Source organism: Nestor notabilis, unplaced genomic scaffold (assembly GCF_000696875.1).
Source record: "Nestor notabilis isolate BGI_N333 unplaced genomic scaffold, ASM69687v1 scaffold6554, whole genome shotgun sequence".
Lineage (NCBI taxonomy): Eukaryota > Metazoa > Chordata > Aves > Psittaciformes > Psittacidae > Nestor > Nestor notabilis.
The window spans coordinates 1-10,686 of record NW_009925954.1 but is presented as its reverse complement, the minus strand read 5'-3'; the positions used below and the strand labels follow the sequence as shown (position 1 = coordinate 10,686).

The 10,686-nt window shown below is 37.9% G+C and overlaps 1 protein-coding gene across 1 annotated transcript; it reads right to left on the bottom strand.

Moving 5' to 3' along the window:
- Positions 1-1,607: 1,607 nt before the first annotated feature.
- LOC104404768 (short transient receptor potential channel 4-like) lies at positions 1,608-6,266 on the bottom strand (the record flags this gene model as incomplete). Its single annotated transcript, XM_010013293.1, has 3 exons — positions 5,975-6,266; positions 3,538-3,733; positions 1,608-1,802 (listed from the first exon to the last, which is right to left on the bottom strand). Coding segments are annotated over exons 1-3 (672 nt in total), but the record flags the coding sequence as incomplete, so codon positions are not given.
- Positions 6,267-10,686: the final 4,420 nt, after the last annotated feature.

Here is a 10,686-nt window from a genome sequence, read left to right as displayed (position 1 = left end):
GTGGACCAATGCCAACCTCATGAAGTTTAACTAAGCAAAGTCATTACACAGTGATTTTTTATTCTCAAAATTCTTCACCATGTCTTTAAAAAAAAAAATTCTATTTGAGTCACTGTTTGTCTCTCTTACTGCTTTTCTAATATTAATTTTAATGGGGTTTTTTTTCAATGTTTCTTTCTTGTAATCTATTACTGGTTTATTTCAATGCCATCCTCACCTTCATAAGCTTTCTTTTCTGGCTGTTTCTTTCCTATCTACAAGTATGAGAGATAAGTGAACTTGTTTCTCCAAGTATTTCTGGCAATTAAACTCAATGACAGGATGTGATTGGAGAATATGTAGGAAAAGCCTATCCTTATTAATCAACATATCAAGAAACTGGGAAGAAATGCAAATAAAAAGTCAGTAGAGTAATGTTCCAGCAAAGAATTGTGTTGTATCACTGGCTTCTTTGAAATGAATGCAAGTTTTGCTACCAGGGTCAACAGCGTGAAGATTATAACCCTTTCTTCTTTCCCTTACCTACACATGAAATTCTTATTCTCTCACATAATGCTTTGCTATCTGAGTTCCTAGAAGACTTGAAATCATTTATATTCACCAAATCCCTATAGTATAGAGAAAATGTCATTGTCCACATTTTATCACATAGAAAAATATGTGGTATATGTCCACATAGTTTTCTTTATGTTGGAGTTGGCAAAAAGCAGTTTAGTGACTGAGGTATTGACTCGCTTACCATGGGAAATGCAGAAAACATAACTGGAGAGATTTAGTTGTTAGTGGGTTAGGTTGTTGCCTGGATATTTGCTCTGACAATATAGAAAAACTCTGCTGACGACTGAGGTATCTCAGCTGGGTAAAGCTAGGAGGGACAAATTTAAATCTGCTTTACCCACTGCTGCTGCAAGAGAAAGTCTGTAGCTGAGATACTACAGTGTCATCTGAATCCAGGTGCAAGACTATTCTTGCTCCCCTTGTGTGTCTTTTCCCCTCTTTTAGTCTAGAAATTTCACTACTAATCAGCACTATTAGAATAAGGTACCAATGTGATTCTGAAATAACTCTAGCTTTAAATTCAAGTCAGCAATTCCAAGTAAATGCTGTTACCTTTCAAAATGTTTTCTTTAATGGGAACGGCTTTTTGTAAGAATGATCTTATGGCAAACCCATTTCATTACATGATGAGAAAGAGAGACACAGAATATTCCATGACAAATACTTTATACACGAATTTGTGGTTCATGACGTGTCAGTGACACTTGAACTGTGACACTTGAGCTAGAGATCATCAACCACACCTCTGGGATTGGAAGACAAGTATAGCTATTTGATCTCTTGTATTTTTATTGCTTTTAATCTTTCTTGCATTATCTGTAGGAGAGGCACTGTCACGGTTCATATTGTCATTGCACAGGAATATGATGATTTTTTTTTTCAGTCTAATATATTGACATGAACATAAAAAATAAACATTCTCTCTAGAATTACTCTCTAACTCATACATGTGTTATTTGACAGTTCAGATGGTCTGTAAAGCTGAGAAAGACTCATCTATACAGCAAAAAGGAGGGCTGTAGGCAGAGTAAAACACAGGGCTGACTTACCCCTATTGTTCCAAAACTTTCAGGTTTTCTTCTAATTTTTTTCTTACAAAGGTGTCTCCATAACCATTTGATAAGATACCACAGAGACTTTGGGCTTGGTATGACATTAAAAGGAGTGGGTAGAGTTCCTCCTTCTTCGAAGTAACTCATCCAGAGTTTTGTTCGAGCAAACTTCCACTCAATGTCTGCATGATCCTGCACACAAGAAACACAACACCAGCATAGATGTTGCTTTAATTAAGGAGGTGAAACAAACATCAACAAAAATCTGAGAATCTGAAACTAGAACAACTTTGAAACATAAAATGCATTTTCTTGTTAAAATTGAATTAATTTTCTTGTTAAAATACTGGAATCTTCCTTTGACAGAAGGTCTTTAACACAAAGCAAAGCTAAGCTGCTTTACTTCAGTAAAGAGATGTTGGATATGTACAGTATATATCCACTTCTAACTTTTCTTCTGCTGCTACAGGCTTTTAAATAATTAAAAATATCTCAGACAACAAAGGATAATTACAAGCAGAAAAATGCTACATTTCTGAAAGAGATGGGGGTTTTTTTATAATAGCAGCTTATCATTATTCCACACAGATCACTCTAATTATTCTGCTGGGTAGCAGCTTCAACAAGTGTGTAAATCTCATAAACTCTCTTAGGAATTGCCAGACCCAGAAATTCACAGATAGCTTATCCAACAGATCACGAGGCTACTTTAAACTGTTGAGCTGGATATCTTCTTTTCCTTCTACTTGAGATCTATATATTTATAACAGGTTGTGGGGGTTTTATATTTTATTTTATTTTATTTTATCTTGAAATTTCTTTCGGATTCTATATAATATTGTATAAGTTTGACAAGTTTGAAAAAAATCAAAACTAAAGTCCATGTAAAGATTGCTAAATCTAGCAGCTGAGCAAGAAGTTTAGATTTACAAGATTGTATTTGGATGACAACCATAGTAACCAAGAACTTAAACTATAGGTCTAGCCATAGCCTTTAATCTTTAGCCAGATACATGTTAATCAAAACAATAATTTAGAAGTTGTAGTGGGAAAACTATTCTACCTGCAGTCTTAGTTTTGATGAGCTAGTTTGTTGTGATATTATGTACCAGACTTTGCTAACTAGTAGTATATAAACACATGTAGTCCGTATTTCTTCTGTGGAAAAACTTGTAATTTCATGATTAGAAAAAAAAAAAGGCATTTTAAAAACCTAAGACTGTGAATCTCTTTTTCATTTGTTTGATTTCTGCATGATCATATTAGAATTACCATATGATGAATCAGTGTTTATTTTCATTAGCCTTCTTAATAGACAGATGAGAAATAAAAATAGCACAGTAGCTTTGATAAGGATGAAGACAGGTTTCATTGAAGGAGAAAAACAGAATGACTGCAAAAGAGAAGTCATGAACAGAATGACTGCAAAAGAGAAGTCATGGTCTTGTGTTTGAATTGTTAATGTATCCAGAATTGTCCAAAACCATCCAATTTCTATTATCTGTATATTCATGCTGTATGAAAATAAAAAAAAAAAAAAAAATCAGCATTTTGAAGTTTAATAAATATAATGTATTAAAAATAAAACACAGACAGAACAATCTTTGGCAGAGTCTCTTTCTCAGTACAGCTTGGGCAAGGCAGTAGCTCATGTCACTTGCCAGCAGTTTCAGGAACCCTTAACCCATGAGCTGGCTTCTGCAGCAGGGACACCTTTTCCTCATTCAGAGTTGTGGGGAAATTCCCCTCTGCCCAATCTAATGGGGGGTCTGGTTTCTGGGTCCTTCCAGAACAATGCAAAAGAATTAGAATGAATCAGAGAATTTGCCCCGATATCCTGCCTGTGAAAAAGGTTTATTACCAGCAAAATAGGATGTAAGAACAGAGAGAAGGTATGTATTATAAATTATCTAAGGATACAACTTACAGCAATAAGTTGGTAAGAATTATTCATCATGGCTATTAGCATGTTGAGTAGAACAACCAGGGAGATTACATTATAGGTACCAAACATGGTGGCCCCAACAAATTCAGTAAATTCATGCCTTGCTTTCACATTGGTCACATAGAGATTGATGAGTCCAAATATAGACCAGAATAATGACTGCAGCGTTTCAAATAATCTGAAAAACAAAACCCAAAAGGAATAGTTGTACAATAACAACACATGTACCTTTCAGATTGTTCAGGTTTTCCCTAAACATACAGAAGTCCGTGACCTCCCTGAAATAAATGATGCTTACCACAACAGAAGCAACATATACAGAATATCTTTCTAAGGAAACAATGGCTTAATGTTTCAAATCTGAGCTTCTAGATACACAATATTGAATCTAGTAAAAGGCTGATTATGTACAAACTTCTGAGGGATAATACAGTTTTAGAGATCTTTAGACACCTGCCTTTTAAAGCATTTTGACCCTTTGTCTTGACTGTATAGGGTAGAATAAGGATCCAAAAGTAACTTAATGGTTGTGTTTAAATCAAGATGTTAAAACAATTATAGCATCCTCATACATACTTGGCATTGTCAGTTTATGCAATTTCTGGTTTGTGTTGAGAGCCACTGAGATAAAAGGAGTTGTATAATTAGAACAACATTATTATCATTAGCATACGTTTTGTTTTGCAAAGAATGGAGACATTAAAAAGACAAACACACTGCTCAAATGAAACTTATGCTTTTATAACTAAAGTATATGATATTCCCTTAGAGAAGTTTGAGACAAGAGCTATGAAGCTGAACAACAATAACAAACTTAAACTAGACAGTTTGACTTCACTTCTGTACAATGCTCAGCTACACTATAGTGTCATAAGGGTGGGCTCTGGTTAGACCCTTTACTCCTGAAAATTTTGGAGCAAAATTTTCTGCTTGCCTGGTCCCGTATGTTGGTATTAATTGGAGTGAGTTTTCCTCATGGCCTGGCTCCTGGTCCTTCACCCTGACACCAGGAGCAGGTTACTTCTTGGACAGGATGTGTGGGCCACCAGTGCTAGCCCCACTGCATCCAGAAAAGGGAGGCTGCTGAACTGTGGGGACTTGTAGCACCCTGGGTGGTCCTGCATGCGGGGACCTGCTGTCCAGAACTGGGCAAAACATAACCCTTCAGCCCCTTTCCCACCAAGTGTTATCATCTGTGAAACAGAACTTTATTATGTAACCCAGTACAGTGCTGTCCCACAGGGAAACCTGAGAGCACAGTATACTTTGACTTATAGTAACTCCAGGTCCTGAATCTCTGCCTGTAATACAGTGTCTATGAATGGCAAAGTACTGCTCTGGAGCCTCTGGTATGGTTTGAACTTGCCTGAGCACAAACTGAACAACCACTATTCTCCCCTGCTCAGTTGCAGAAGAGACTGCAGAAAAGATTCATGACAGTTTGCTTGACACCATTTTCTGTCACTACTACAGGTAGTCCCCGCTGTTTCCCAAATATTGTTTCCATAAATGTGGAGCTTTAGAAAATTTCCCTGTACTTTTCTGTTTAGATCACACAAAGCTTAGAAGTGCGTAAGATGTTATTAATATGTGAAATAAATATACCATGCCTGAGCAAAGTGACTTGATTAAGATGATGTAAAAGGTGCTATTTTTATAAAATTATTTACTTTGAGAAGGAAGCCATTGGTAATAAATATATTTTAAAAACAGCCTAGATATGATTCATAGAAGGTAATAGGGAACAGGTATTTATAGCAGGAGTTTGATTCAGATTGGAAGTTGAAAGATGATATAGAGAATTATTATTCATTGGGTAGAGTTTTGGCACTCTTGATAAACTACAGAACAGAGTGAAGTAAAATTGCTTTTCAAGTGAAAGAAAAATAAATAAATTTTAAACCAGAAATTAGAATACAGTTTTTGATTACTGTGTGGAGTAGACTCAGTTTCAGTAGAAGGCTGGACTGAATGCTTTTTCCTGCCTCAGTTTCTCACATTTACAAAGAATCTTCATGATTTTAGACAACCAGATTTATTTAATGCCCACAAGTTGACATGGAAGAAATGCAGTGCGACAGCTGCCTGGATAAGCAAGCTCTGATCTGGTGACCTTTTTCCCTTAATTCTAAACATGTACTTTCTAGTATCATATTATCTCCCCCTTCTCTTTATTTTACCTTTTTATCTTTTGAGATATCATGATTTGTACAGACTTCACTGTGGTATGGGATGAACATCATTGTAGATTGATGTAATGCTAATATTTACTTTTCTGTATTAGGGTAACTTTAGATGTGTCTGTCAGGACACTACTGTAATACCAACAGAAGCAGAGAGCCTCTTTCCTGTAAACAACATCTAAGTGATTAAAATATTAGGGACAGAAGGGGAGGATAGAAATAGATCAGCCACTTACGTTGAAAATGCATTATTCTGCTTTTCACATCGTATTCCTTTGCAGTTGCCAGGTTCATTTGTCTCGTAATAGAAGTACAGCTGGTTCAAACCATTTGCAAAAGCTAGCAGCACAAGGCAGTATATGAAGAGAAACTTCAAAATGTCCAGCAACATTCTTCCTAGAGATATCTGCAGAGGTCCCAGGTGAGAATTTGCAGTGAATAATGAGATCAAGCGTAGGGAGCTAAAGATGTTTGCGATTGCAAACAGAGCCTCAGCCACCAAGGTTGGATGCCACATGTCCCAGCTCTCCCGTGGAACTAACCCACTATACTGAAAACAAGCAGAAGGGAAGAAATTACTCCTCTATTTTTACACATAAGCAAGTATGTCAATTTCTTTATAAACTCTTTAATTAATTTGCAGATAGCACAATAAAACTAAATGTATTTCAGAAAGCAACATGTCTTCAGGACAGTTTTGTATTTTAGCAAAACAAAAAATGGGCAGTACTCATGTACTTGTCCTTCATTTTTATCTGCAGGATGTTCTACACTTTCTGGTTTTATGCAAGTCTAATAATTCTCTCTGAAAGCAAAAGAAACAGTTTTTGAACACCTGGGGTTTTATAATTATAGAAACTTTCAGACGTAAAATCGATAAATTATTTCTTTGGGAACAGTGTGGACATGACAATGATGGATAGAAACCCCTAAGACCTCAGCAAGTTGGAAGAAAACATTTAATCAAGGAATAAATATATCACTTAATCACTAACATGGAACCAATGATGAAAAAGCTGTTTATTAATGAACTATGGCAAACTGCTTGTGTGTCTCATTATTGAAGAGCCTGATCCCTGGAACTGTGACTCTTTACTGTTCCAGCTCTACCAAAAAATTCTTGAAGATGAAAGATGTTATTTTGAAGCGAGGCTTAACTACTGTGGAAGACTCATTATTATTTGTTTAGTCTCATTAATCTGTTTTACAGAACACATCAGAAGAAAGAATCTATGCTATGAAGTCCTCTAAAATGATGGGATGATAAAATATGGAGCAGATTTTAAAGAGGGACCATAGTGCAGTCTGTGTTTACCTACTATAGGCCACCCAGATGCATGTGTCAGAGCTGCTAGTATGCCCTCAGTAGTAAGGAAAGGGACTCGTCTATGTCACTGGGACCAGATGCAACAGCATAGCCAGGCATCACAATATTTCCACGCTGCACTCACCATTCAGAGGTGACTGTTCTCAGTGATTCAGACCAGCTGAGGAACCTGGACATACATAAGTTTATGGGACCTGACAAGATCTGTCCTAGAGTCCTGATTTAGTTGCCAAGCCACTCCCCATGTTATCTGAAGTCAGTCAGGTAAAAGCCCTGGTGACAGGAAAAAAGGAAACATCGTACCCATTTTTAAAAAGATAAGAAAGGAAGACTTTGGGAACTGCTGATCTATCAGCTTCAACTCTGCCTCAGAAGATCATTGAACAGGTCCTCCTAGAAGCTAGGCTAAGGCACATGTAGGACAGAGAGATGGTTCAAGACAATCAGCAAGGCTTCACCAAGGGCAAGTCCTACTTGTCCACTACTCCATCAGCTACTGATGCCATCTATCTGGAATTTGGTAAGGCCTTTGATGCATCCCCCACAACATCCTTCTCTCTAAATTGGAGGTGGATTTGATGGGTAGATTGTTCAGTGGATGAGGAATTAGTTGGATGGTCACATCTAGAGGGTAGTGGTCAATGGCTTAATGTCCATATGGAGATCAGTGGCAAGTGGTGGTCTGTACTGGGACCAGTACTGTTTATTATCTTTATCAGCGACACAGAGAGTGGTATTTAGTGCACCCTGAGCAAGTTTGCAGATGACACCAAGCTGAATAGTGTGGTTGACACACTTGAGGAACAAGTTGGCATCCAGAAAGACCTGGCCAAGCTTAAGAAGTGGGCCCATTTCAACATCATGAGGTTCAACAATGCCAAGGGAAAGGTCCTGCAAGACCCCTAGTATTGATACAGGCTGGGTGATGATGAAGGGATTGAGAACAGCCCTAAGGGGAAGGATTTTTGGGGTACTGGTGGATAAAAAAACTGCACACAAGCTGACAATATGCACTTGCAGCCCAGAAAGCCAATGACATCCTGGGCTGCACTAAAAGAAGTGTGACCTGCACATTGAGGGAGGTGATCCTGTCCCTTTACTCTGCTCTGGTGAGACCCCACCTGGAGTACTGCACCCACCTCTGGAGTCCTCAGTACAGGAAAGACATGAGCCTGTTGGAGAGGTCCAGAGGAGGGTCACAAAAATGATCAGAGGGATGGAACACCCCTCCTATGAGGAAAGACTGAGAGAATTGGGGTTGTTGAGCCTGGAGAAGAGAAGGCCCCAAGGAGACCTTATTGCAGCCTTTCAATACTCAAAGGGGACTTATAGGAAAGATGAGTACAGACTTTTTAGCAGGGCCTGTTGTGACAGGATGAGGGATAACGGTTTTGAACTAAGAGAGGGTAGATTCAGACTAGATATTAGGAAGAATTTTTTTTTCTGGTGAGGGTGATGAAACACTGGAACAGGCTGTCCAGAGAGGTGGTTGATGCCTCATCCCTGGAAGTGTTCAAGGCCAGGCTGGATGGGGCTTTGTGTGACCTGGTCTAGTGGAAGATGTCCCTACCCATGGCAAGGGAGTTGGAACGAGATGATCTTTAAGGTCCCTTCCAACACAACCCATTCTATGATTCTATGAAAAATATGAGATGTACTTATTTTCTCTGAATACTGGCAATGAAACATATAACTTTGAGTTATCTTAGCAGTTCTTTTATCCTGAAATGACATTCTTTGGTGTATTTTACACAATCCCGTCACCTGCTGTAAATAATATACATCTGCTTAACTACTATGTCAGTCAGAGAGCCTTGAACAGGCAATAAATATTACATTTTCCTCTGGGAACATCTAACACACATGAGAGTACTATAAGGGGATTCTCATAATTTTATTCAAGAAAGTTAGTTAAAATATTTTCTTAGGTGGCTTGAGCTGACTCATAGAAGGTAGAATTTATTTAAGAACTGGGCTTACATATTGGACTCAAAAAATGCAGAAAAGCTCTATTTTAGTAAAACCTGTCTTATTTTCTTAGGAAATGAAAATAAAAGCTTTACATCAAAACATACTGATTACTTTTGTCACCCTCTCAATCTCATCTGGCATAGAGGTGGGGAACTCTTTTGCATGTATTTGAAGGAAATGTGGCTGGGTATTAAATTAAGCTTGTATTATTTTGTTCATTAGAACATCATGTGTTTCAATTGACTACCACAACTGAGGCTCTTTTAAGAAACAAAAAGATATCTGAGTGCAATGTTGCATAAGCAGTAAAAAAATAATAGCTGCAGAACCAAAGTGCTTTATGGATTGTGTTCATTATGATTGGCATACAGGCACTAATTTAGAGAGTAATGGATGCTCATTATCCGAGATACTGTCACCTTGGAATTTGATTACCATAAGCAGAAGCTGTCTGGGAGATGAAAGGATATCTTCTAATTAATATTATTCTAAACTGAATAATCATCCATCTCCAATGCTTTGGAAGCATGCATTTCCAATGAACTACTTGCTTTGTTACGTGAGACAGAGAAATTACTATTTTCCAGTCACCTTATGATAAGTCATCCTTATGTCTAAAAAGGCATTTCATCAGCTTTAAGTCACAGCTCTCCTCACACTTTCAAGCATCTCACTCTTTCAGGCAACAGCTCCAAATTTCATTGAGACAGAAGACTACCAAACGTTTGCAGCCAGAAAGCCATCATGCCAAAACCCTTTTGTCACAGGAGGAGGATGGTGTGTCAACTGATCACAGGTCTTTGCTCATCCCTGCCCCTGATCGGTTGACATGTGGAAGCTTGTAAATAGACACAAGATAATATAAATTAGAGGTTCCTTTGTTCCTTTATGCTTATAGTAGGGCTGCAGCAGGAACAGCTGCTGTTTGAGAAGAGGGAGCTCTAACCAGCTACTTGATGGCTGTCTCCTCTTCCTAGCCAAAAGGATCTTGGCAGAGGAGACACTCTTAGTCCATGCATACAGGGTAGCTGGTAGCAGAGAACTTGAAACATCTGAAATGTAATGCTGATCACAGTGGCCAGTAAAAATGGGCTTGTTTTCTTTACTTGGATGTGACAAGAGCTCCAAGACAGATGGTAAGAAATGTTTTCATTTCCTTTAGATGTGGCTTCCTTGCACTTGAGACCATTTTTTGATTAAAATATTTTATTTTATGAGGAATTTCTATGATGTTATGGATTCATGTTGAATACATACAAAATGCAACATATAATCATAGAATCATAGAACAGTTAAGGCTGGAAAGGACCTTAAGATCACCTTGTTCCAAACCCCTGCCATAGGCAGGGACACCACACACTAAAGGATGTCATCCAAGACTCCCTCCAACCTGACCTTGAACACTGCCAGGGATGGAGCATTTCTCATGTTCCACGGCTTTGGAAAGGAGGGCTATTTTGCTGTAGTGTAAGTCAAACATTGGGAATATAAAACTATAAATAAAAAGTCCATGAAAAGGATGGGAAAATGAATATACCCAGCCTCAAGTGACCATTTTATCCCATTCAGCTTTACTTTTTCATGTTGCATTATCATGAATTTTCAAAACAAAGTTAAAATCCTACTCTTCAGCTTCCCACCCCTAACCCC